The sequence below is a fragment of the Anopheles maculipalpis genome, chromosome X, assembly GCF_943734695.1.
Source record: "Anopheles maculipalpis chromosome X, idAnoMacuDA_375_x, whole genome shotgun sequence".
Taxonomy (NCBI): domain Eukaryota; kingdom Metazoa; phylum Arthropoda; class Insecta; order Diptera; family Culicidae; genus Anopheles; species Anopheles maculipalpis.
The window spans coordinates 10,456,295-10,484,103 of NC_064870.1; the positions used below are offsets into that span (position 1 = coordinate 10,456,295).

The 27,809-nt window shown below is 41.5% G+C and overlaps 3 protein-coding genes across 5 annotated transcripts in view; 2 read left to right on the forward strand and 1 right to left on the reverse strand.

Moving 5' to 3' along the window:
* The window catches only part of LOC126562225 (serine-rich adhesin for platelets), a 233,243-nt gene that overhangs the window by 198,171 nt on the left and 7,263 nt on the right, over positions 1–27,809 (reverse strand). The window contains exon 8 of one of the 2 annotated variants that reach the window (XM_050218785.1): positions 23,456–23,910. In XM_050218785.1, coding sequence (XP_050074742.1) covers positions 23,478–23,910 — 433 coding nt within the window. In that variant the 3' untranslated portion in view covers positions 23,456–23,477. Of the gene's footprint in view, positions 1–23,455; positions 23,911–25,353; positions 26,036–27,809 lie in introns of those variants that run through there. The other variant, XM_050218710.1, reaches the window with a different exon arrangement.
* LOC126556789 (alpha-1B adrenergic receptor-like) overlaps positions 1–27,809 on the forward strand; it is a 462,834-nt gene that overhangs the window by 21,337 nt on the left and 413,688 nt on the right. The gene's annotated exons all lie outside the window — the stretch shown is intronic.
* Positions 7,121–27,809, forward strand: part of LOC126563000 (rho GTPase-activating protein 190) — a 149,379-nt gene continuing 128,690 nt past the window's right edge. The window contains exons 1-10 of one of the 2 annotated variants that reach the window (XM_050219644.1): positions 7,121–7,270; positions 7,888–9,035; positions 11,051–11,503; positions 11,905–13,511; positions 13,878–13,922; positions 14,314–14,907; positions 15,564–15,931; positions 16,135–16,507; positions 16,592–16,871; positions 16,956–17,173. In XM_050219644.1, coding sequence (XP_050075601.1) covers positions 7,121–7,270; positions 7,888–9,035; positions 11,051–11,503; positions 11,905–13,511; positions 13,878–13,922; positions 14,314–14,907; positions 15,564–15,931; positions 16,135–16,507; positions 16,592–16,871; positions 16,956–17,154 — 5,217 coding nt within the window. In that variant the 3' untranslated portion in view covers positions 17,155–17,173. The remainder of the gene's footprint in view (positions 7,271–7,887; positions 9,036–11,050; positions 11,504–11,904; positions 13,512–13,877; positions 13,923–14,313; positions 14,908–15,563; positions 15,932–16,134; positions 16,508–16,591; positions 16,872–16,955; positions 17,174–27,809) is intronic. The other variant, XM_050219721.1, reaches the window with a different exon arrangement.

The window sequence follows — 27,809 nt, forward strand, 5'->3', positions numbered from 1 at the left end:
ACTGCCATCTCTATTGACAAAATTGCCTCAATTACCACTAATAAGGGATTTTTCAATAGAGTGCTCCCAGGCAGGCCGAGATCGCACCTGAGAAATGAAGATGCGAAAAATGACAACCGGCTTTGAACGGAACTGTCAGCACTGCCTATGTCAAATTTCGCAGATGCAGAACATGCAGCTGAGAAATGTGAATGTTTTGTGAATTTTGTTTCTTTTGCTTAGCAAGGTTTGTATGAGGATAGATTGATTATAGATAGCCTTAAGCCCATATTACGTAATAGGAATAATTACGGATTTTGTTATAAACTGTCAAATGGAGTGGTTGGCTACGCTATCGTGTGTGGTGGAATTAAACGAGACACATTTATGATAAAAAAAATATCGAACCGTTGCTTTGTCGGCTTTGTCGTTGTTCTTGTTTTGATTTGGTTTTTGTTCTTCTTTTTGATATCTTCACATTTTGAGTTTTCGGTCCGCTGTCAAAAAGTTGTCGGGTGGAGATTTCGCCTCGGGAAGTCAAAATCCTTTTAACACTCGGTTATCTGCAAACCCCCCCTCCCCCCCCCCCCTTTTATTAAACGAATTTTTTTTTTTGGAAACTCAGATCGGCTTTGACAAACCATTTTCCGAGAAGTGAAAATTAATTCGCACCCTGCTTTCGTTGCACAGAGCCACTGTCAAACCGCCTAACTCACAAACGTCAGCTGTCAAAAGGTGCAACGCATATGACAGTACCTGCACCGTTTCCATACACTGGTGCAAATGTGTTGAAGCAACACGCAGAAAACGGGCCATCGAGAGTGCACAGTTCCAGTGCGCTGTAGTCCGGGTGGGTATAGTGATCCGCCATTCGTAGGAAAGTCGAAGAAACAGACCTGCCGTGAAAAGTGTGCGCTACTGCTTGCTAGAAAAATTGCATCCAGACAATTCACTGTTTAAGCTGCCCGTGTACCGTGCTTCGTGGCGTAATTTAACGAAAACGGTGACGAGAGCAAGCCGCCAATCTGCAACCGTGTGTACGTGTGCCCTTGTGTGTGTGTGCCAAAAAGTGAGTGTACGGAAGGATTCACCTTTTCGTCCGGTGGGTGTGTGTGTGTGTATATGTGGTGCGAGGTTGGTTGGGTTTGGTTTTTTTTGTTTGCCTTTCTTGTTCTTGTTTTTGTTTTAGGTACGCAAAAGGGTGTTTTGGGCCGAAATTAGCTAAAAGCATTTGCGCTACTTCCGAGCAAAACACTGTGAACAGCCACAGTAACGCATAATAGCACATTTTACGCACATTGTATTTGAGACATTCTTGCTCTGGCTGGCTCGGCTGGCAAGACGCATTAAAGATGAAACGGATGCGGAGCGTGAAGAGCGCGAGGGAAATAGACCTGGGGTGGGGTGGGTTTGAGCATTACAGCACAACTGTGCGGGCAAGTGTTGTTCCACGGTTAGAAAAACGCATGTGTTCCAACAAACCCATTCATGTTCCACCGTCCGGTTTGTCGTATAAACTGTTGCACAGACGAAGCTGGGTCACTGGTCTGCGGCAGCAAGGCGGGTTGGGTTAAGAGGATGTGTGGCAGTGGCAAAACAAGCAACAACAACACAAACAACTACCAACACGCATAGCCAAAAGAAAAAAAAACTCTACTCCCGTTCAACAAACAATTCCAATCGAACAGAGCACAACTGTTCATGTGTTCGCAACCTGTACGCGTCTGTGTGTATGTATTTCAGGTGGAACAATTGTGAACAATTTGTGCCAAAAATTGCTTGCTTTGTTCAATGCCTACATTCATACATTGTATCTGTAAGCGCGTGCGTGCTTAAGTGTGTGTTTGTGTATGTATGTGTGCGCATTTGTAAAAGAGAGCGAGAGCGAGAGAGAGAGAGAGCGAAAAGGAAAGTTTTGTCCTGTAAAGCTTTACACATCCACAGGCACACGCTGTGTGCCCCAGGAACAAAAAGCACACACACACTGGAACAAAAGAAAAACAAACGACCAAAAAAGGAAATCGTCCCTTTCGAAGGAAAATTTTGCTTTCCTTTGACATGCCTTTCTTACATGCCCACCCCATACGCATACAGAGATACGCAAGGACACATAGATACACATACACACACACACAGCCACATTAACAGATCGTAAACACTTTTTGTTGTATCCTATCACCCGGAACTATGTGTCCTGTGGAAAAGTGTCTCCTTCCTGCAACCCCCACAACCCCCCCCCCTCCCTCTCCCTCCCGCATTGGACACATCCACTCTAGTCTTAAGTAATGATATCCATTTTGTTGTTTTTGGAACCTCCACCCCCTCGCCCCCTCCCCCTCTTTTATTTGTAGGTCATTTCAATAAGGATAAGGAAAAATTGTTTCCTATATGGAAACGATTCCTGTCTTGTCGTGTATCTATCCGTGTATGTGTGTGTGTGTGCTTGGATGTGCGCGAGTATTGCTCACGCGTCCTTGTCACCTTTTTATTCACTCGCTTACAGATATGTGTGCGCGCGTGCGTACATGTAAGTGTGCATGTGAGTGCGTGCGTGCCTTTAAAGGTCGTAAATATCCTTGTGAGGATTGTTCTTTTATTCTCCTATCTATCTGCCCATCATGTAACATGGAACGTGGAAAAATGCTTATTATATTGCAATAGTTACCCGATCCGGTAGCCTTTCTTCAATGCTACCAACTCCCCCCATCAATAGTACCAGCGCCAGCCCCAAAAACAATTACATCTAAGCTCCCGGGGTTTTGCTCTGCACAAATCGTAGCAACATGCCGCCGTCTGATGTCAGCATTGTAACAGCATAAAACTTAAAACAAAAAATGGTTATGACAAACTGACACCGCAACATGATTCTATTTTTAGGGTAGTTTACTAAACTTACACATTGTCGCTGCTGTGACCTCGGCGAGGGTGAGGTATAGCATGGAAGAAGAAGAACAAAAAAAAACGGTGATACAAATCTGGTCGAATTTCCCGGAGAAAAGCTGAGCGGACCACCACACCGACGGGCCATTTGCATTGCGACTACTATGGTTTCCCGACCGAACACCTATAAGAAGCTTTTAGGCTATTTACCTATCCCCCACCCACCTGGGGGATGCGTACTAAAATTCCGTCTGCAAACGTCGTCGCCGAAACACCCATCGTGTTTGTGTGTATGTGTCATCGAGATTATCGTAAAGCAGAGAGAGAGAGGAAAAGGTTCACCGACCACCAGGTTGGATGGATGGGATGGGAACGTTGGAAATATGCTTGGAAAGCACTAGGCCCAGGAGCGGTTAGTAGAATGGTGGTTGCAGAAGAGACTAGTAACACACCGACACCGCATATTGGCCCTGCGCTTTATAAGAACCTTCAAGTGCTGATAAACGGATGCAACTTTCACTCAATATTAACTGTCAAATCGCATTGCAGTTGTGTGGAACTAAACTGTAACACCTATAGACGCGGAACTAAAATTTCATTTAACGATGGTTGATAGTTTTGGTTGCAAGACCAAAATCTGATAAATCCCATGCAAGATCGTACGAATGAGCAAGGAACACTAGCCTTAATAGGGTAACTGTACCAATTTTCGGCAGGTTAGCAAGCAAGCTTTATTATGAAAAAAATGCTTATGTATTTTGGACACATTTAGATAGATATTAAGCAAAATATCGAAATATTCGCGCATATAGTTGCTAATTGATGGAAGTTTTTAAATTGTTATCCTTAGTGAGACAGAAGCTTTCGCTTTGATTACGTTTTGGATGTTATTTTCCAATTCCAATTCAACTGAAATGAAAGTTTCAAATTGATTGAAACTTGCTATCGTTTACAAGCGCTTTTACGTGTCCCTAGCTCTTTCGTCCTTTCGATTCGTCCTCTATCTCTCATATTCGTGCTCGGTATCTCTCTCTCTCTCTCTCTCTCTATCTCTCGCCAACCGAAGGCAGGAAATTTACGTGAAGCACGGGAAAACTCTTGCGCGATAACGAACTAGGGGACCAGATTCACTTTTTTTACTGTTTCGTCCTTTCCGACCAATTTTCTCTCTCTCCTCTGACCTCTGTTGCTCTCCCGTATCTCTTCCTCTCTCTCTCTCTCTCTCTCTCTCTCTCGCTCTCTCTCTCTTTCTCTTAGTTTGTTAGTGTGCGTCACGAAGCTGTTACTGTCACAGTTGGGAAATCCCCGGCGGTGGTCGACACAGCCGTTGTTGGAGACAAATTTGCAAAAACTAGTACACCGTGCTAGGCACTCTGTAATCGACGAGTAATAGGACACCTTAGTGTGTGTATTTGTGTGTGTGTGTGTGTGTGTGTGTGTGTGTGTGATTTTTTTTTTTGCACTTCTGTTGTTACTTTCGTTCTAGAGCCGATATACAAGGCTCCTTCAAGTAGGGAAAGGAAAAAGGAGTAGGAATAGTAATGGTCATAACGTTGGAAGAATGCACTAGTGTGCAGCTTGGAAACATGCACTTTTCCAATTTTGCTATTGCGGTGCTGCCGCAAGGATCTGTTCAGACAGACGCTGCCCCAAGCAACCGGCCAGTATTACATTAAGTTAAATTTAAGGAAGAAAACAATTGTGTGTCCATTTCTACACGAGGGAAGGTAATAGTAATACGCCTACACACCTACACGCACGCACATACACGGGCACGCAAGCTTAATTGGGTTTTAGGTGTCCATTTCCGTGGGGTTTTGGTGTGTTCTGTTGGAAAACCGGATGGGAGAGGAGTGAACCAAGATAGAAGGATATTACCCTACACGGGTCGCGAACTATCCATTCGCTCGTGAATGTGTGTGTGTGTTTATTGATTTTCCTCACCATGGACGGACACAGATGCTGCCTTGTGCGCACATACACACAACCATACACACATACCGAGTGCAGACACAACACGCAGGAAACCGGGCAACGCACTTTTCGCTCACCACCTAAAACAGAAGGACAATAGCAACTGTGGGATGTATTCAAGTTTTTTTTTGTTATAGCTTTATTTAGCATAATTGATACATATCAATCACCTCAGACTGGCAAGATGCTGCATAATTAACGAATAGTGAAAGGAAATTTTAGTTCGTTCTTCGGCTTTTTTAAAATTAAATTCTTGATGTGCTTCCTTCAACCATATAATTTTGAAGTTCTAACTTTCTTCTCGTTTTTTCTATTACTTTCCTCCTCAACAGCTTAAAACATCCGTAAAGTGAACATTCACCGAAAAATAGCAGAAACAACAAAAAAAAACGCACTCCACAATCAACCATCAAATCGATCAAAAAAAAAAAAAAAACGCCAAGCGCCCTGGCAAGTCGCGCCACTATGTAAAGATGTACGTTGCCAACAACACCATCCCACCTAAGGCAACCATTTGCATCTTCCTGCATGGTTGCTGCATCGCTTCCAGGCACCAGCTGCTCCAATCGGTCCGATAGATCCGGCAAGCCGACCCAGATACACAACAAAAAAAGCCTATTATCTCTACTATCAAACGTCCAAGCGTAGCAGAAGAAGCCGGTTTGGGTATGCGATGCTGAACGTTAGAAAGGTAAGGAGCGCGCCTATGGTTGTTAAGAAAATTAAATCAAATTGTACTCTTCTCGTTTTGGACAGTTTTTTTTTTTGTTTTCCTACATTTAATTTTTCCCTCCAGCTGGATGGTGCCACCGTCTCCGTGCACTGTTAAACGCATTTTCTTTCAAATTGCTGTCCATTTTTGGCACATTTCAATACAAAACACATAGCAAGTTGCGCTTCGCCCAAATCGGATTTAAAAGCCGTTCCATACGAAGCGCATCGCTGATTTTACGAAAACATGCGGTGCAACAATATCGTGTCGGGATTTAATACCGACTTTTGCGGTGCTTCTAACGGCAGTCTTGTTTGAGCTATCGATAGAATACAAAAATCACGAATTCGTGGCACGATAAACGTGATCCAAGCATGAGTGTGACGTCCTTCAAAGAGGTTGTCCAGATGAAGTCATCACATCATACCGTGCGTGTGTGTAGCGCTAAATCTTCATCATCTCCCACTGCATGTTGATGTCACATGTGTGTGTGTTTCGCTGATTCGTTCCGCTTTTTTTTTCGTTGTTCAAACTATTAACGCATATTGTGTAGCAATTTACTACCAACATTCCAAGCGGATTTTTGCTCGTTCTCGGCTCCATTCCGGCTTTTTTTTTGTAATTCGATTAGATTAAACAACAACAAAAAAAGCACACACATGCGTTTAGCTAAAATCCACACGCATTATTGGTGCTGCAATTTGCACCAAACCCTTTTTGGGTTTGTGCTGGAGCAAAGAGCGCAAGTGTGTTGTGAGAAACCTGCCTTGCTTTGTGCAAGACGCAATTTAATTCGCTCGGCGTTTGCTTTTTTTTGCTGCGCGTGGGCATTGTCTCGCAAATCGCCAACTAAAACACATCATCTAGTGTGACATATTGGCGATGCAATTGGTATGAATATGAGCCGCTAAGAAAGCATGTCCGGCTGTGGAGTTTTAGCATTGCTCGAGAACTTAATGCACGCCAGTCCCTGATACGTACCGCTTCGTACATTTCGTTTGCATTAATGAGGTTTATGATGCTTTGAGGTAACAAAATTGAATGATTTACCCTATTTAGAAGGCATCTTCTGTGAGTACAAAAGCACATTTTAGTATTTTGTTCAGAAAGTACTTAAAATTACTTCAACATAAGTTAATCAGCGAAGATTACGGTACGTTTTTTATGAAAATTCTTAGAAGACAACCAGACAGATTACTCCTACGAATGTATCATTTTATTTTTCTCATTTAGTTGTAAAAGCTTGTAAAACATATCTGCTCATACTATACGCAATATATCTAATGAAGTAATCTAATAATTATACTTTTTTTGCTTCTTTTTAGATTGTTGTTGTTAATCCCACTACACTCGCCTGGGAACCAACCCTGATGTGTCATTAAAAAGAGAGAGAGAGAGAAAGTTAAAAAACAAATTCAAGTGTAATATTAGTAACAGTAGTGCGTAATTCGCCGATAGAAGAACCGCGATTACCCGGTGGAAAATATCGTTCACCGCACCTCACACCGTGTTGCTGATTCGATTAAGATCCGTTTGTTCACAGCCATCGCACAAGCGTCAAATATCAGCAAAAGCATGAAACAAATCAATGTATCCGTCGTGGGACTGTCAGGCGTGGAGAAGGATAAAGGTCAGCTCGGTGTTGGCAAGTCCTGTCTGTGCAATCGGTTCGTACGCCCCAAGACAGATGACTACGCCATCGATCACATCTCGGTGCTGAGTCAGGTAAGCGTGCCCGAGCCGCAGCCGCTTTTTATTTATCTATTTATTTACTTATGAATCTCTCCTGTCAACCACTGTGGGTTTAACAATCATAATTTTTTATTTCTAGGGAAGTACGAAACAATTTAGGGATAGGACTGTACTGAGGGGGGAAGGGGATTAGGTTAGGATAAGTTAAATAGTATTGAGAGGAATGATTTGAATGAATAGAATTGAGAGGTTGTAGTCTTACAGATGGTGCACGTGGTTAAATTCGGAACATGCTCGAAACCACCTCTCTAGCGCTAGGTTGTAGAGTAGACAGGCTAGCCCACATCTCCTTGGCACAGACCCTTGGTTAGCGTATGCGACCTTGAAGTCGGAAATAAAAAGAGTGGAGCTACTACTCCGCCGGCTTCTCAGTGGGATATTTCCCGTTTTGGACTCCTCTCTGATAGTTTCCAACTATCTCCTCTAGGTATGGGACAAGTCGATTTTGCAGTATAAGGGAGAATAGCTTGTAGAACCTTCTAGCCTGTGATACACCTGCAACACCTGCACTTGCAAATGCATTTGATGTACGAGTACTAATAATCCGTTTACGTTTCTTCTTTGTCTTTACGCGCACACCATTTTTCTAGTCTGACTTTAGCGGCCGAGTGGTAAACAATGATCATTTCCTGTACTGGGGCGAGGTGCGCAAAACGTCCGAGGAGGGCGTCGATTACAACTTTAGCGTGATCGAGCAGACCGAGTTCGTGGACGATGCAACGTTCCAGCCGTTTAAGGTCGGCAAGATGGAACCGTACATTAAGCGGTGTGCCGCGATTCGCATGTCATCGCAGGAGAAGCTAAAGTACATCTGCAAAAATCAGCTCGGCATCGAGCACGAGTACGAGGAGATTGTGCTGCCGGAGGGACGCTTCCTCGTCGACGGGTTCGTGTGCGTGTTCGACGTGAGCGTCGTGCCAAACCGGACGGTCGAGAAGCAGGTCGAGTTTGTTACGCAGATCATCAACAACATCCTGAAGGTGAAAAAACCGGTCGTGCTGGTTACCACCAAGAACGATGACGCGAATGAACTATACGTGCGCGAGGCGGAAAAGATTTGTTCGCGCAAAGAGTACAAGGGCCAGATACTGCTGATCGAAACGTCCGCTCACGAAAGCATCAACATCGATCTCGCGTTCGTCGTGCTGGCTCAGATGATCGATAAGGCGAAGCAACGATCAAAGGTGCCATCATACACGGAAGCGGCCCGGCACCGGAACGATCTGCTCAACGCAAGCACCGAGTACGTAACGCGCCTGATCCGCACCCAGATTACCGACCATCGGTCTATCTGGAGCAGCTCGTCCAAGAAGCTATCGAACCATCGGGAGTGGATCGATTTTCTCGAGCTGTTCGGGCAGGAGGCGGGCCAACGTATCTTCCGACGGCACATTAAGAAGCTGCGGGAAGATTACCAATCGAAGAAGCTGCAAAGCTACATGGATTCGTTCGCGTGCGTACTGCAGGAGATGCTGCCGGACATTAACGCGATCAATCTGGAGCTGGACAATAGCTTTAACGATTGGGCATCGATACGGAGCTACTTTCACGACCACATCGACTACGATCAGTACTTTTTCGATGCGGTCGAGCGTGGTGGCAGCTGGGCGGAACTGAGCGACATGAGCGATATGGAGGACGAGAATCGGATACCGTTCGACATACTGGAAACGCCCGATGCGGAGACGGTCTTCAAGAATCACATGAACGCACTGCAGCAGGAACAAAAGCGATTAGAGTAAGTATTGTGAGGTTTAGGTGTTTGGCTTCACATTTTTAATTTATTATATTATTTTTTGTTTTTTTTTTTGCTTTTGCTTTTGCTCCTACCTAAAACATCCACTTGAGACGCATTTAACACAGATTATGTCATCATATGTTATACATTTCATGGTTTGTGGCTTTCTTATTATTTGACAAAAAAAAATCATACCATCAAACACATGCAGTGGAGTCTTGAAAAAAAAAACATTTTCATTTTTAATAAAATTCATCACAATTATTCATTTAATATCGCACAAGTACCTTAACACAATTTATCATAATGTTCGCCTTTAAATGGGTTTACGTAAAGACAATTCGGTTATTTATTTTACATCTTGCTACTAAGTTTCACCTAGCACACTCACACACACTCACTCATATATATATAGTTTGCGTCTATTTGGATCATAAGGAAGATCTTGTGGTGCAAATGGATGCACATTTTCATGCAATTCTTTCCCATATCACTAACATTTTATAGTGTCGGATGAAAAAAAAACCCAATAAGGGGTGGCCAATTCGGACCGTCGCCTTGTACACAGGACTGCCTATTCAGCTACGGATAAAATGAAGTAAAGGGAAGTCATTAATAGTAGACAGCGTGTTGTGATTTTGGTTTGCGATTTGTGGACTTTCTTGACTTACAATCTTTGTTGGTCAATTTTGGTCCTAAGTTAGGAATTGTTGTCTTGAAGGCACGGAATATTTGACAGCCCTTAATATGTTTGTACTGTATCAATTAAAAGCCACCATTCTTGGCTCCTATTTATGTGTGCGTTGTTGAAAATTGGTGCCTTAAAGCGCTTGTGAACGCTAAAATGTTTATTTGTTGCGTGCGTGAAAAATTGTTTGAAAAAAGATGAAGAGATGACAAAAAATGAGTTGATGAGTATTTTTGAGAATTGATTCAAACTCTTGAACCAGAAAATAACACCCAGAACATAATAAAAAACGAATGCTCCGGTCTCATTTTCGACAAAAAATGAAATATTAACGAGCCAGCATCGTTAAGTGAAATTTTAGTAAGAAAAATAGCATCTTAGCAATGTGTGTAGACGTGTTAAGTTCAGTATGGTAATGAAATACGATTTCCGAGTTAACATTGAGTGACTGCAAACAATCCGTAGTTCGATAGCTGTTTGATTCAGAGTTAGTAAGTTTACAATTGAATATGACGGTCCAGTGCCGTATTGTCAAAGTTAGTAAGTGATCTAATCTTTTTTTTTTGTCCGACACTGTAGATACACTTAGAAAACCCACCTCCAACTCATATCTACCCTTATCCAATGCCCAACAACAACAACAAAAATGCAATTAGATAAAACAATATTTTAATCAAAACAATTGATGGATTTGAATCTCTCTTTAAATGTTGTTTTTTTTTTCTTCATTCTCGTATATTTCTATCTTTGCTTGCATATTGTGGTTTTTACTGAACGTTTATCTGAACCACGCACCCGTAAACGTATGCGCGCGCGTGTATGTGTGTACGTTTGTGTATGTGTGCCCTTCAACAGGATGCCAAAGAGGTGATTTATTCAAGTTCTTTTCTCTCTCTTTATACTTCATACTCTCACACTAACTTTTCATACCGTAACAAGCTAAACTGTTTAGAAATAGTGTAGGTTTTTTTGGTAATAAGTAACAAAATTATTCGTTCGAGTGCTTAATGCTCATATAAAGAAAAAACTTTATTCTTTTGCAAAATTTATAACAAATAGGTTTAACAATTTGGAGCAATAGTGTAGTAGTGTTTATAACAGTAGCAGGAAAACAAAATTTTAAGATTAAAGCAAAATAGTGGAGCAGGTGTGCTATTGAAATTAACAATTTTTTGTTTTGTTTTGGAAAACTGATTTAAAATTGAAAACTGCCGTTTACCAGTACATATAGGTACAATTATCCCCCATGTTTTTGTTTTCTTTCTTATTTAAACAACACCAAAATGTAATCACTAATCGACCGCCACGCCATTGCTTTCGTCCGCAGATGGAAGAAACAGTTCAAAAAGTTGCTCGAAGAAACCGGCTACGTAACGCCGGGCAAACAGCTGTCCGAGGTGCGCGTACTGTTTATGGGGCGCGAATGTTTCGAAGCACTGTCCGAGCACGACTGCCAGCAAATCTACGACAACCATCAGCGGGAGCTGGTCGAGACGGCCAAACACAACTTCCAGGAGCTGCTGATGGAGCATGCTGATCTGTTCTATCACTTTAAAAACATCGAACCGTCCGGTACGATCACGCAAAACGACATCAAGGAGATAACGGACGTGCTGCAGGAGGATTTGCGCTACAAGCTGCTCGACCGGCTCGACCAGGACCGGAAGGTGATGCTGTTTCAGCATCTCGGGTTCGTGCACTGCCCGATACGCGAGCATTGTCCCGCGTTTCCTAACTGTATGGATGCGCTGATCGAGCGAATATTGATCTCCAACCAAAAGTAAGTGTGTTTGTGTGAGTGAGTGAGTGATTTAAATCTTTCTAATGAATGATTTTAAATAAACTCAACACAAAGAATTTTTACTACCCTTTTGGGGTTAGAAACGCACCGAGTGTTTAAACTCGTTTGAGAATCGTTATTATCAAACTCACTCCCAATTGATTTACAGTCGGTGAAGCGACTCGAATCGCAAGGAGCGTTTATACTATTTTTACATTCTACTCAACATAGAGTTTTGCCAACTGTTTTGAAGGCGAGTAGTCACAGTTGTTATAAGAGGCCGTGACGTCGTTATAAATCCCAGTAGGGAGTGAATAAGAGTGAATAAAATCCTTGAAAAGAGTTGTAATTCTCATCATTGCCTGACACATTTTTATTTTTTTTATTTTTTTTTTTCTTAGCCTCCCGAATCCGCGCTTCGCGCAGAAGGATGGTCAGCTGCAGCTGAACCTGATAGTGATCGGGCTCGACTACATTGCAAACGATTTCATCGACAAAATACACCAGAACTGCAACGATAATGGCGAGTACATTGTGGATGGGCAGGTGTACGGGCTCAACATTGAAACGATCAATCGCGACAACGATTCATTCTCGTTTGAGCTGCAGTGCAAGGGATTAATCTGTTGCTACTCGAATCGGCAAACGTTCCAGTACGTGTACGAGGTGCTGGACCGTTTGCTGCAGGACAATCTCGACTTTAAGGACAGCGTCAACAATCTGCACATTGTGTTTATGAGCGACGAAAAGAATAGCCAAAGCACGCTCCATCAGCTGCAGGCCGATGGGCAATCGCTGGCGGAGAAACTACACTGTGTGTTTATCGACGAGAACGAGTTTTATATCTCGCAGCAGCAAACCAAGTTCATCAACACGACGCTTAACAGTGTGATCGATTCGATACCGTTCGAGGATCTTAAGTACGGGCTGGCACTACACGAACTGCCCGATTTGCGCATCATCATGTCACTGTTTTGTGGCGATCCGTTCTCGATCGAGAACATGCTCAGCTCGATGATGCTGGAACAGTCGTGCATTAGTGCAGGGGAGAGGAACATAGTGTTTGAGATGTTTCTCGGCGACTCGAAGCGGCGGGTAGAGCTCATACTGTCCTCCTACCATGGGGCGAACGCGTTCCGGGACGATCTGATACACGGCTTCATACTGCTGTACTCGAGCAAGCGCAAAGCGTCCCTGTCGACACTGAGCGCTTTCTCGCTCAACATTCCAAATCTGCCAATGCAGATAGTGGCCGTGTCGGAGCAGGGTGGTGTGAATGCGTTCTTTAATAGCGAACTGTCCCAGCTGCTGATCACCGAGGGCAACACGATTGCGGACAAGCTGAGGGCACACTTCGCAACCGGGTCCGACGATGAGGGTCAGTTTAAGTTCGCTTCGTTCGCACCATTCCTGAAGGAGGTGTGGGACAAGAAGCCAGAAATTGAGCACGCGTTTAATCTCGAGGAACCGCTCACGATTGATTCCGGCGAGGGCACGATGGAACACTCAATGCACCACCATCACCAGCAGCAGCAGGTACCACAACCACCGCCACGGTACGAAAGCTACCTCATTAACGGATCGACGACCACGTATCGCGGATCCGGCGGTGGACAGCAGCAACAGCAACAACACCATTCGCATCACGCGCAATCGCAGCAACCACAAACTTTGTCCCATCAACAGCAGCAGCAGCACGCGCAACATCACCAAAAGATATCACAGCAGTTGTTCGACAATCGGTCGATCAACTCGCTGGACGATCTCGACAGTCTTAAGCAGCAGCAGCACCAGCATCAGCAGCAACATCAGCACAATATGTACTACTACGAGGACAGTAGCGACTTCGACAAGTGTGGCAGCAATCAGGGCTTCCAGATCTATCCGCCACCGACGACACCGCCGGAACCGGCACCACCAGACCATCTGCTCATACCGGCGTCCATACTACGCCAGCTGAAGGCGGACACGGTTTCGCAATCACAGTCCAGCCTGGAGGAGATCAACTGTAAGTTAACACTAAAATGGTTTGAATAATTTCGAGCCGATTCTCACACTACAATGATGAGTAAAATTGTTTTATGTGGGAAACGAAGTACGTGATTATTTTTTTAAATTTAAGAAAAAAATCGCTTTAATTAAACTCGAGATAGCCGCCTTTAAAAATGAACAGTTACTAGTCGTTCTACTTACTATTAACCATCCGCTATGTGCATCTCGATGAAAAATAGCCTCCTTATACAAGTGGAAAACTTTTTTTCAAATTTCAGTCTAACCATTTTTTTTAATGTCTAGATTTTGAATGAACAAAGTTCGTTTCAAAACACTCAACAAAACTCTCTCTACCTCCCCCATTTTTCGCACACAAAAACAGCTGACGTTAGCGGATCCAAGGACTCGATCAACACATACGATTCAGGTTGATATTTTCGCTTATCAAATTGCACGCTCCGTGTTGTTACTTTGTTTGTGTACTGCGTTGTCAAGTGTTTGTTGTCGTGCGCATGTTTTTTGTTTTGTTTCATATCAAATATTTGTAGTCATTTCTTTTCATTTGTACCTAGAATGTATCGTATTTGTAGCATTCTTTTGTTTTGAATTTTATGTATTCAATTAATGGAGATGTTTTTTTTTTTTGTTGTTGTTATTGTTGTCTTAAATAATTCAGTATGAAAATGTTGATTGCGTAACAAATAGCAATAGTTTGCAACGGAACAAATAGCAATTGTTGAATGGAAATTTTTTTTCTCTCTCAACCTACTGAATCTTCCTAAAATGTTTCCTTTTGTTCCCAATTTACCCTCCCACAGGCTGGATAGACGACGGATTTCTCATCCAAAAGCAGGACAACAAGCAAAGTGAGGATCTCTGGAAAAACATGAACGCACACCACGCCTTCACCACTGGCCGCCGGCCGAATCAGTCTTCGTTCGCCAAAAAGATACGCCCGAAAGGACCTAGTCAAACGCTGAAACAGCCCGGCAAGCTCAATCTGAAAAGCTTCGCCATCGTTAACGAAGCAATCGCACGGATGAACATTGGCGGTGGGGCCGGCGGTGGTGGTGATAGCGGTGCCTCAACCGGTAACGCCGGCCTAGGCATACCGATGACGGAGAAGGAAAAGAAGAAAGCGAAGAAGTTACTGCAGCAGCAGCAGGCGCAGCTCGAACATGCACCGTTGGCCGCACCGGAGGATGACAGCGAGGAGTACGAGGATGAGGCGGGATACGAGCAGATCAACGATGCGTTCAGCGATGCGGTTAACAATGTGGCGAGTCAATTATTTACCACCTTTTCGGGCGGTCCCGGTGGCAACCAGGTTGGAGGGCGTGCGGACAGTTCGGGCGGCTCCGATATGGGTACGCACAAAACGAAACTACGTCAGAGAAGAGAAAAGGAGCAGAGTAAGTTAACATCGTTTAAAGGAAAACATTTTTTTATTATTAATATTATTTCTGCTTAGTATACTGTAGCAATTAGTGCTGTGCGTACTAAGTAAGAGTGAGTGAGTGAGGGAGTGATTTAAATCATTCTATTGAATGATTTAAATTAACTTCTTAAAGCTCAAAAGAGTTGTAAGAATTTTTTGGGATTAGAATCGCAAAGAGTGTTTAAATTCCTTTGCAAATTGTTATTGTAAAACTAACTCCCAATGAATTAATAGTCGCCAGAAGGACTCAAACCGCAAATAATCTTTAAACTCTTTTGCGATTCGATTCTCAAAGCGTTTTTAAATCTCTTTTAGGATTCGAATCAACATACAGTTATGAATGCCAGTTGTCACAGCTGTTATGAGTACAAGCAAATTAATTCCTTAACAATAATCGTTACTCTCATCAATATAAGCAACACAGATGTGAAGTTTTTTGCGTTGAACTAAGGAAATTAGGAACTGGAGAAATCATTCAAAAAATAAAACAAAAAAAGATACAACAACCGCTTTGAATAGTTCAGGCAATAAGCATATTGATCTTCAGGAAACTCTTCAAAATCGCTATATAGGTTTATAAAAAATGTATTCACATTTTCACTAATAACCGGAACCTTTTTTTTTCTTTAGTATTCAACATACAAGAAAACTCCGACTCGGAAAGTGACTCCAGCTCGCTCGAGCGCAAACGCTCCAACGACGGCTACTCGAAGATCAACCGCAAAACGCAACCACACAAACGGCATCGCAAAAAGCGCACTGCTATCCCGGTGCAGCCACCGAAAATTCCGCTCGGTCCGTTCGGTTCTTCGGCCGGCGATATGATGGGCAGTGTCGGTGCGAGCGGTGGCGGCGGTCCGCTCGGCGGCATGCCAATCATGTACCAGAAGCTAAAGAACGATCTGGGCAGCAGTGGGCTGGAAAAACAGGACAAACCGTCGCAGGAGCAGGACGAGTCGAGTGTGGATATATCGTCGCCGCGTGACAATTCTCCCATAGTGAGTATTTTTTGTTGCATAGGGTGGAGTTCAAGTTTCTACTAGCTTGCGACAGGTATTCGATCGAAACGTTCCGTTCGCAAAATAAACAAATTTCGACAGAATGACCCTTTCGATCGTAATTGAAAGCTTTATGGCGATTCCATCAATCGTTTTCTTTCGCACAAATTAAACTTTTTTGTCCATTTTTATTCATTCAACAGTTTGGCGTGTTACCGAAGGGTGGCGATCGCGAAAAGTTGATAACGAAACAGAAAAATTGGTTCGGCAAGGAGATCGACACGAGCAGCAAGAGCAGCAAGGAGTCGAAGGATGTGCGCGGCAGTAGCAAAAATGCGAGCAAAAGCTCGAAGCATAATGGAGCTGCGGCTGCTGCTGCCGCAGCGGCCGCCGCCGCCGCTCTGCAACAGTCCTCGTTGGCCAGCCTGAAGCAGTCGGATAAGGTGCCGCTTGTGCCACTGTTTGTGGAAAAATGTGTCAAGTTTATCGAGCAGGAAGGGCTCGACTCAGAAGGCATCTACCGGGTGCCGGGTAACCGAACGCACGTCGATTTATTAAATCAGAAGTTTGCTGAAGGTAAGCTAGTCCCACACTCAACTGATCCCCAGTCCGATGTGTATTATTCATGGTTTGTTTTGTTGGGGATTATCAAACTTTCAGAATCGGATGTAGATATAGAGAAACTCGACATACCGGTGAATGCGGTCGCTACCGCGCTAAAGGACTTTTTCGTGAAGCGTCTCAAGGGATTGTTTAGTGCGGAAATGATGAGTGAGCTGGAGGAGATCGCTGGCTCACGCCCACTCCAGTCCATCACGAGCCTTAACATGGAGGTTAAGACGGACCGTAGCTGCCGGTTGATTGCTTTGCGCGGACTGCTTAACAAGCTGCCACCGAACAACTTTGCAATACTGAGCTACATCTTTCAGCATTTCGTACGGTAAGGCGAATCGTTCGATCTCTCGCATCGTTTTGTCCGTTAAATAACAATCTCGCGTTTTTTTCTGTCCTTCCACCATTTTAGTGTGTCGGAAAACTCGAAGCTTAACAGTATGGATAGTAAAAATCTTGCCATCTGCTGGTGGCCAACACTGCTGCCGATCGAGTTTACCGACATGATGCGATTCGAAACGATGCGCCCGTACTTGGAGGATATCGTGCAAACGATGATCGATCAGTATCCGTTCCTGTTCTGCGGCGAGGAAGCGTTCGTAATGGTTTGATGCGAGTAAAACAACCCGCGTGGGGTCTGTTGCTGAAACCGGTTGCAGAGCGTTTTGCGATTTAAAGCATTTAGCAGTGACATACAGTATTCGGGATGAGTCTCCACACTCCGTGCCATGCACACACTCACACAGTAATCCTGAGACAGAATCGTAAATACGCTAAACACCAATCATTTGAATGCACTACTATAGAGAACGAAAGTAAACACAAAGGTAAAGAAGGGGGCAAGCGTAAGGACGGATTAGGGAAATCGATTCGTGAAGGTAAACAAAGACAGCAAACTTACTCAAAATACTCTCATACTCATTGGTACGCAAGCCCGCATACAATATTTTAAGCCATACTCGTATCAATGTGTAACAAACAATTTCTCATGGCCGCACCTGGTGTTATGGAGATACATTTAAGGAGAGTGAGTGAGAAAGAGAGGGAGAGAGAGAGAGAGAGAGAGAGAGAGAGAGAGAGAGAGAGAGAGAGATCAATGAAGCGAGCAAAGAAAGAAAACACCGAAACTAAACCCTCCGCTGCTGAAACGTCACACAAGGAACGACGGATAAAATATCATTTCAAGTTGATTTATTTTTTACTTTACTTTTACAACAAGATATACTCAAACACACACACTCACACCCCCCAGATCGTTATTAGTGAACCAATGATATATTTACTGTGAAACAATAACCGAGGCTGAAACACATTATATACCTACCTGAAAGGAGATTTGTTTTAATGTTAGAGCAAACACACTTACACACCAATACCAACTGATAACTCAATGCAAAACAGCAAAAACGATACAGTCAAGATCATCGTTAGATTATAGTACGAGTATGAATGTTTACGAAAGCAACAAAACGAAGCGATTTTCTAAAAAAAAAGTATTATTTTTCCCAGGAGAATCTTTCTTTTCTCTGTTCTGTGTTGCTCTCCCCTTTTCTCACACTTATATATTAATCTCTGTGAATGATAAACAACGTAAAAAATTCAATGTTGTGCGCAAAGTAAAAAAACAAGGCGTATTAGAAAATGCGTAAACGAGCGAATGTGTGTGTGTGTATTAAGTACAGCAAAAACTTAGTTAGGCGTAGAAAAAAAAATGCACCACCACCAACACAACCAGCTAACTAGCAAGTGCACATACAAAAGCGAAAACGAAATGCTTAAAGACGAGATAAACAAATTATTGTGAACAAACTTTTAAATCCTCCGTTCATCGAGTTAAAACTCCCCCGTTTTTTATAAATTTTCTATATAAAAATACTGGTTGGTGTATTAAACAAAAAATTGCTTTGGAGAGAGAAAGAGAGAGAAAGAGAAAAAAACAACACGCAATCGATGGGTCAATTTGTGTAGTAATAATATATAAATATCGACACACCATTTGCTTAATGTGAACACACGCACACGCTTACCCCAAAAGACCATACAACATCTGCCTGGGTCGCTTTTCATTTTAATATATAAGGTAGTAGTGATTTTTATTCTTTTGTTAAAATTTTTGCTTTCTGTTGCGATAAGGAGTGAAAAGTGAAAAGAAAACGGAACATTTCGAAACGAAAGCATTTATTACATTCCTCCTATTTTGCTACCTAGTGTGGGTGTGTAACAAAAAAGAGAAGAAATTCGCTTGAGATAAACAAACAAAACAGAAAACACCCACACACACACACAGCTAAGAATGATAACGTATTTTTGTATGTATTAGCACTGTTGTAAAATTGGGTGGCCTAGAGAGATAAAGGGTGTTATAGGAAGGATATTGTAAAACACCTTAAAGATAAAAAAAAGAAAACAACAAAAACGCTTGAATGATTTCATTCTCACTCCATTCGCTACTATAAATCCTGGAAAATTGGAAGGAAAGGGAAAGGAAAAAACCACACAGATGATGAAATGTATTATAAAAAAAAAACAACAAAACTTGGAATGCTCGGAAAATCTCTTTTCCTAAAAAGGAAGAAAAAAACAGCAGCACAGAACAAAAACTTAGACTTAGATATTGATTACAACCAATAAATAACGCGAATACTTGTTCGTAGCGCAAGGACACATTATGCGGGCGGGCATAAGCATTCAATTACACTCAAGAAAAACCGCAAAGCGGTTGTGAAATGTTTTTATTTGCAGCAAAAAACAAATCCCCCCCCCCCCCCCCCCTGCCGAGAGTAAAAGAAGTAATACCATTTCAGGAAGTTTTTTTTTTTAATTTCACAAACACACCGGAGGATGTTAAACATTCAATTAAAAGAAAAACAGACACACATTTGAATGCAAAACATTAAACTCAATTTGTCCTACTGCTCTAACCCTACAAAAAAGAAAAACAAAAACCCTACCGAGATTGATACAAGTTCAGTATTTTCTACCTTTATAAATCATCACTTCCACACTCCACGGATAGGAATGATGCTAAAAGAAAGCGAAAACAAATGCAAAACAAAGCAAAGATGCAAAGAGCAAAACAAAACAAAAAAAACCATAAGTGTATTTACTTTTGCCCAGTCCAGGGAGAAGAAAATAGCGAGAAAAAAACATGGAGTAACATGTAAGCTGAACAGAGGAGAAAAAAAGTGAATACACACAACTAGCAACTATCTATGTTTATAAGTCTAGCAGCTAGGAAGTAAAAGAATCTGAAAATTTCTCAAATGAAATTTCAAAACCAAAATGCGCTCCAATAATGCTCTCGCTAATTCCCGGCCCCACGCATACATCGTCGTTTCGTGTGCGTGTGTGTGTGTGTGTGTGTGTGTATTAGAGTAATGTGTAATTGAAATTTCCTCTCGTGTAGGATTATGTTCCTCCAAAACCAATATTCGCTGGATTTATATAAACGGCTTCATGTGTGTGTGTGTGTGTGTCGTAATCGAGAACGAGGTTTTTTTTTGCAGAAATAGCGAAATGCGATGAAAACTGAGCAAATGAGCATAGCTTATCTTACCGATTTTTCCATAAGCAAAACAGAGTAAAACAAAACAACAAATCGCATATAAATTTAAAAAAATAATACACACACACACACACATATATATATATATACAAGTGGAGGGGCAGAGAGAAGACGCGTAAAGGGGTGGTGTGTTTAGGAAGGCGAACATGAAAAAGAAACCAGAATAATGTAACCGTTCTATTTGCAATTGAAAACCGACCTGTAAACAATTATGTGGTGATATAAACGTAATTATAAATGGATATATTAGGTATACAAACAAGGAGGATTATATGTTTTTGGGTTTTAAACAAACAACGCGAAAGAGAGCGATAAGGGGCGCTAAAGGGGGAAAGGGAATAATAAAAGGAAGAAGAAGGAAACACACATTAGAAGGTGCGTGTGCGTGTGTGTTTGTGGTTCGGTTAGGTAGCCAGCTGTAGCCATCTTTCCTGCGATACGATAATACTCTACAAAGAAATAGCGAAAACAATGGATATAAAAAGCGTGGCAAATACGATGCAAAACTAAGCAAGTGAACGAAAATATGAGCAGAAAAAAAAACGGAAAGTGAGAGCAAAAAACACAAGAAATTTAAAATGAGAAGAAAAAAAGCTACATTTAGCAAAATGGATATGAAAAGTGCGCGTGTCATCGTAACTACTACTACTACTACTACCAATACTACTACTAATACTACTACTGCTACTACTACAGAAGTAAAATATTCAGTTTTATTTGTTCCTAACCTCCTCGTCATTCCTTCTTTTCTCCCTCTTCATTTTGTCCCTTACCACTCAAGTCACACATTAAGACAGAGTAAAAAAAAAAGGCACAAACACACAAGCACACATTCCTTCCTTTCTTCTTATTGGGCGTTTTTAAAAATAAAATCTCTCAATCGGATTCTGAATCAACTAAACCTCATTTTCGTTTCCTCTCTTGCCCTCTTTCTCGCCCTGTCTCCTTCCATTGAAATAAAAAAGTAAAAAAAAAATATGAACATGGTATGTGTGTGTCGTTTTATACGCCTACATCAAGCTAAATCAGAACAAACAAGTGAGATTATGCGAAGATAAAAAAAACACTATTTTGTTTTAACTACCTGGATAAAAAAAATAGGAAGAAGAAAAAAACAAATAAACGTTTGTGCCATGCTTATAAAAAATGACGGAAGGAAATGGAAAAGAAATGCGTAGAAACAGCTAAGAAAAGAATGAATAAAACACCTCCCGCAAATGTCCCTCGCTTCCCTTTCCACACCCCCCCCCCCCAACCCTCCCCGCCTCTTCCCTTCTTCAAATATAAAGAAAAAGCAGAAAAGAAGGAAGAAAAATCAAAGAAAATAAAACAAAAAACAAAGCAAAAGCAGAACACACACATACACATACACATTTGGCCGGCCTCTCATCTCCCAGCAGCTATTAAAATAAGTGTACAACGCGCCATTTGTTGCGAACGTGATCGACTGTTTAGATAAGTTAAATGTATAACACACCACAACAGAAACACCCACATTTACACACACATAAAATGCGCTAGAGCCCCAGGATCGATATTATGATTCGGATAAAACAAAAAAAAAGGTAGTAAATGTTTATTATTTTAACGCTTTAAGATGAGAAAATGATGGTGGAAGAAGGAAAGGAAAACAAAACGATACAACCGAAACACACATACAAAACAAACACACACTCGAACAACCGAAACCCGAAAACACAACACCGGCAGCGCAAACGAAAACAAAATAGAGAGAGCGAGTGATGGATAAAATACAGAAATACTCAAACAAAACAACAACAAAAAAAAGGAAATGATAATTTGACTTGTGCAGTCTTTGTGTCCAAAATGTGTCGAAAACTGAAGATGTAATAAAAAATAATTACAAAAAAAAATACAACAACCATATGGAGCGCTTTATTACTTTTGGATTACGAAAGACTTCGGAGTGTCCGGAAGCGATGAACCTTTTTCTTAATTATTTTTTGGTTGTGTATTTTTTTTTAACTACACAGCAAAAGCTGTTTTATTTTGAAAAGTCTGGTTTAAACGATTAATTTTGCTTTTTAAGTAAAAACAAATATGGCAAAAAGGGAAAATATGATTTTTTAAAGCTTCTTCTCCTATTTAACCCCGCATCCCGTAAGCCATACAGACATGAAAATCATCTGAAGTGTTTATAGTTTTTCTTATAAATTTATTGAATATTATATAATACAGAGTTTACACATAACGTACGTGTGAAGAATTACATTTTTTGTACAGCTACACATGTATTAGTATATCTATATATGTACCGAGATTGCGTGTGTTTGTGTTTTGTGTATGCATTCCTTTTTTTTTTAATATGTATGTGAAAAAGGAGAAGTTCCACGGGCAAAATAGTGTCGCGTGGCTAGAGTATAAAAGCAAGGAGGGCTCGTATGAGCAACGAGCAGTCGTTGCTGCTACCAGACTTTTTTTTTGTTACCGATTAGGAAAGCCTCGCGCCAGACAATTGACTTCCAGTAAAACATTTAACATACTCCAAAAAAAAAAACAGAAACGTACGTTTAATGAGAGGTAAGGAGAGAACTTTGTTGTATGCATCCTTTTTTTTAAACTATCTCCTATCCGTTTAATAGTAACAACACTATTTTTTTAAACTGTCTGTAGTAAATTTGTTCCGCAAAAGTTATTACATAAAGATCATTAAATTCATCCATACGTGCATACGCTTGCATACTTTTAAGGCGTTTACGAGGTGTATTCTTCGTGTGTCTTTTCTTCTTCTCTTCGACACGGGACACCGCGATCGTGTCGAAGCACAAGAAGACGAAAGAAAAGATACGATCACTGACACACACGTTTAGTGTTGGTGTGTGAGTGTGTTTTTTTTTTTAAATCTTCTAGCCTGATTTCAGCTCATTACTTTCCTGCCCTAAACACACCAACAACTCTTTGAGAAATATAAAAAAAAGTATTTTAAAACATGCTTCAAATTCAAACAAAACCGATGTTAAGAAACATTAAGAAAGAAAGAGATTACGAGAATACGAGAGAGAGAAATTAAGAATTTTTGATTTTGTTGCTTTTAATGGCATGTAAAAATCATGCTGTTTAGTTTTTTTCTCTCTCTCTCATTCGTTCTGCCGCTCCTTTTCTCTTTTTTCTCTCTTCCTACCTCCTTCGTTTGGATGTTGAATGCAAACATACGCGAGAAAGTATTACAAGGACGGAAATATAATGTTAAATTCATCCTATGCTTAAGTACGATATGCGATGTGTATGTGTGTATGTGTATGCATCCCGAAGAGATTCTCTTCTCTTTCTCTCTCTCTCTCCCTCCCCCCTCTCCCTCTCTCTCTCTCTAGCTTTATCTCGCATACGCAATTAGTTTAGCCTATCTTTCTATTGGTATGATAGTTGATTTTGAATTTTCACTTGCGTTACGAACGGACCACGCATGTTCCGGATCGAACCACCGGCAGAAGCCGTGCCGGTATGATGATGCCACTCGCCCCCGTTCGTTTCCTCGTGTGCGGATCCGCCTGTATCCAGCTTTGACGCACCACCACCGGACGGTTCCTTCCTGTGTTGTACAATGGAAGATGGTGGCCCGGTGGAAGAGATCGTTTCATAGCCACCACCGTCATGGTAGCTCGAGACGGGTCGGGTGCTTTTATATTTGCCCTGCTGCTGCTGCTGGTTCGATAGGGTGGATGAGCTGTGCAGGTGTTTTTGCTGTTGTTGCTGCTGCTGCTGCTGAGAGAGTCCTACCATGTCCATCATGGGTGGTGTGTTGCGGGCAGAACGCTGCGAGTGATAGAGATGATGGCGACGGCTACACAGAGAGGATACAGACAAAAATGTATAAGAAAGTGTATTTTGTTCGAAGCAGAAAGATCCTAATGATCCAAAATAGTTAGCAGTGATGATACCAAACGAAGCTACGCATGGATTCGATCTTTCCACGAACGTTTGAACTCTTTTAGTAGATACAACAGGTTGTTGATCACCGATAAATTTTAGTCCTGATTGAGGCACAAAAAATGTTGTGTGAAAACACAACTTCTGAAGCAAAGCTGGGTGGACCAATTCATCATTGATTTATTTTATGGGTAAAACCATTGTTCAAACCAAACAATCGCTTGTTAAGTCTTAACCCCCCTTCTATAAGACCTTCTAGGCCACGCCGGCCATCTAATGGCCGATATTGTGTGTCGTTATGTGGCTATGGACTAAACAACAGGGAACAAACTAGTTCCTATTCGCAAATCGGAAAAGAATGCAATGGCTGGAAAGAAATTGGGGCCCAATGCTAAAGTTATTGCTAAAACAGAGGCATATTTTGAAGCCTGATGACTACTACTGAACTATAGTTAAAAAATGCCTTCTGTAAGATAGCAGAACCCTATAAGCACTGCATCACTCGAGAAGGAAATTACGTTGAGTAAACAAATTTAATTTGGTCAACAAAAAATCGTTTTATCGTGGTTAGGACTAAGACTGATCTACCCAATCTTCTATGCATTCCTGTTTTGAAATAGAAAAAAAAACACTTTCAGTAAATCAATCTAGATACTGGTATTCGCTAAAGGCGCTTAGGCATAATTGGTTTGAGGATTTCCTTTGTAGCAGAAGCTTACCAAACGGATCAACCAAGTGATGCACAGATAGTTGATCACAACTTTATAGATTCTGTCTAAAACTCGGACGGAAACCTCTTAGCCGCGTTTGCGTTTCCGTAGGTGCTCAGAAGATTTTTTGACCTCCTATATTTAGAAGGGCTATCATTAGAATACCAGCAAAAACCCAACCAAGTCGGTGACCGATTGGTATCGGGGCTATTCATTCGAGTTCATTGTCGAGATCATTATACCCAGGCGCAGCTTTCTAAATGTTTTAAAACTAAAATCTTATAATAAAATCCAACTCTGCTACATAATCTTCTAAATAGGTACTAATTCGTTAGTAAAGAGCATGAACATACTTAGTATAACTAGATACGAATATATACAACTAAGAAAATATACAAAGCAAATTCAAAATCAAATGGGAAATGTGCGCTGCGAAAGCTAACGATCATCTAATTGGGTGAGATATGGATCCGGAAATGGATCACCTATGTACGAACAACGCTGTGTACGCATGCTGCATATGGGGAAGGGTGTGCCTAGTATCCAAACAAAATTGCCGTGCAAGCGGAACAGAAATCTCACACCTGCTTTAAGAGGACGTTTACCTTTGCCAACAACAACAAAAAGCTTCCGAAAGCATTTAAAGCTTACTTAACGGACGATGACGTTACGCGTTGCCATTGGTAGCTGCTGCTGCTGCTACTGTTGGCACTATTAGTCGCCTTACTGCCAACAACAGTACGCTCACAGCTCGAAACATTTTCCTTCGCATACACATTTACACCATTGCTCTCATTGCCATCAGCAACCGCTGTACAGTCGTTCGACGGTACACCAACACCACCATTGTTACGTTGCGATTGTTTGCGACTGTTCTCGACACGACGCAACAGCATCAACTGCTCCTGTTCCCGTTCGTGAAGGTGGTGTAACTGTTGCAACCATTGCCACTGTTGCAACTGCCAGAGTTGCTGCAGCTGAAGCAGCTGATGATCGCGCTCGAGCAGTTCGGGTGGAAAGACGGCACCATTATCATCGGCGTGGTGTCGCGTCGGTGTTACGGTGTTGGTGCCGTTGCGCGACGAGCTGCTTGAGATACTGTCGTACATGGAGCGGGTGGAGTTGTTCGACGATGGATGGATCTGTTGGTAGGTAGCGATACTATCGTTACCACCATCATCGGGCACTAGCTCGTACACGTGCTGTTGCTGCCGACGACGACGTGATTGGCGGCAACTAACAGATGGACTATTCTGCTCACTGCTAGCAACATCTAGGATACCCACCGACGGAGAAGCGAATTTCTCTTCTAGCGTTAGGTCGACACTACTGGGAAATGAGGTTTCGTTAGCATAGAGAGAATGAGTTTTGCATGAAAGAAAAGATGGATAGCTTCTAGCGCGAGAGCTAACCGTTTGGGAAGCTTTACACTATTCCAGCCAGCATAACCACACCGGATTGCCAGCAACTTGGGAGCCTTATAACTTATTTTTTTATACGCAATTCAATTGTGGCGCTTTTTTTGTATTCCAATGGAACGGCTGGGCCCGTATTGCTATTGTGGTGATAGATTTTAAGAAAAATAAACTTCGCTTTTCTTCTTTCTATTGATATGCATACACTATGTCAACAAAATTCCCGTACAGTGTAAGCCAATGAAAAGAAACCTTTTTTTTTCAAAAAGATTAAAAATTCCTAATTTTGTTTGTTGTTTTTTGTTTGTTTCTACACTTCATGAATTCAGTACTACAAATAGTGCTTTTTGTAAGAAAGTACTTTTAACGGCATAAAGATCATCCAATACTTATACAAAAACTATTATACTTAAAAAAAAGTCATCAAACCTATGCCTAAACATTGTCCGTACTGGGAGTATCTTTTGAAATGTTTGTTATAAGAATAATAATACTTTTTTAGTTTGATTGGGTCATATACGAGGCAAAAGTGACACTAGTAGTCTTAACTAAGAGTTTCCATTGAAAAAACAAAGGCAACGATGCGATTTCCTGCTTTGCACGGTTAAATTTTTGTAGGCCATTTCACAGCTCAAAATCCGGTTGAAATCCTAAAACTGATTATTGATCTCAGGAATGAAACCAATTAGATGTCCGAAATCGCAGGTTCAAAATGTGGTTCATACCTTCTAGAAATATGAAAGACTCCTCCCCTAAGAGTTAGTCAAACTTCAAAAAATCATTATATTACGGGAATCAAACAAATACTAAGTTTAGAACCTCCAAACTTGTTGACAGCCTGACAATGTACAGAAATATCAAGATCAATCTGCAAACAGTACAGAGTTTATGGATGGAAAATGATTATCAATCCATGGATATCGAAGGTATTTTGCTCCAACGAGCGAAAACGGCTCTGACGGCCACTCATGCAATAATGTATTCATAATTTCGTCTAGAATAAATTAAAAATTGAATTTCTCGATGAAAAGGCGTGTGTAGAGCGTAGTCGCAGTTAATGATTAACATACCGTATTGGATTGAAGCAGCTTATGTAGTTCAATAGAAAGAAGAAGTGTAGATAACTTAATATTCATCTGAGTATTGCATTGATATTGGATTACGTATAAAAAAAAGTTATAATCCTCCAAAGCTGCTGGTTACCCGGGTAGCTTTAAAGGTTGTCTAGAATATGAAGTTTTTTCTGGTTGCCCGGGACAGGGTTAAGAAACAGGTGTGAAACACCAGATGAAAGTTGAAAAAAAGTATTAAAAAAAGCCATTAAACACCAGATGATGCTAAAAAAAAGACACCATATAGAACGAAACACTAACACACGGACCAAACTAACAACCACTAGGACGCAACACGGTTTTAAAAATTCACCTTATACACACACACACAAACATATAATTACATAAGTGCGTTGTTTTGATTCCCATGTTTTTTTTTTAAGTGCTAGAAAATCGTGACAGAAAGATTAAAAGTTGAGTGAAGCCAGAATTTTGTTAATGTGAAAACTGTTTGTGAAGAAGATATAAAAGTTGATATAACAGCCACCATACAACCCCCGCGCCAGAACAGTAAAAGTAAGCGTGAAAAGGTGAGATTAAAACGTGAGCCTTAATTATTTAAGTGAAGTCCGTCCC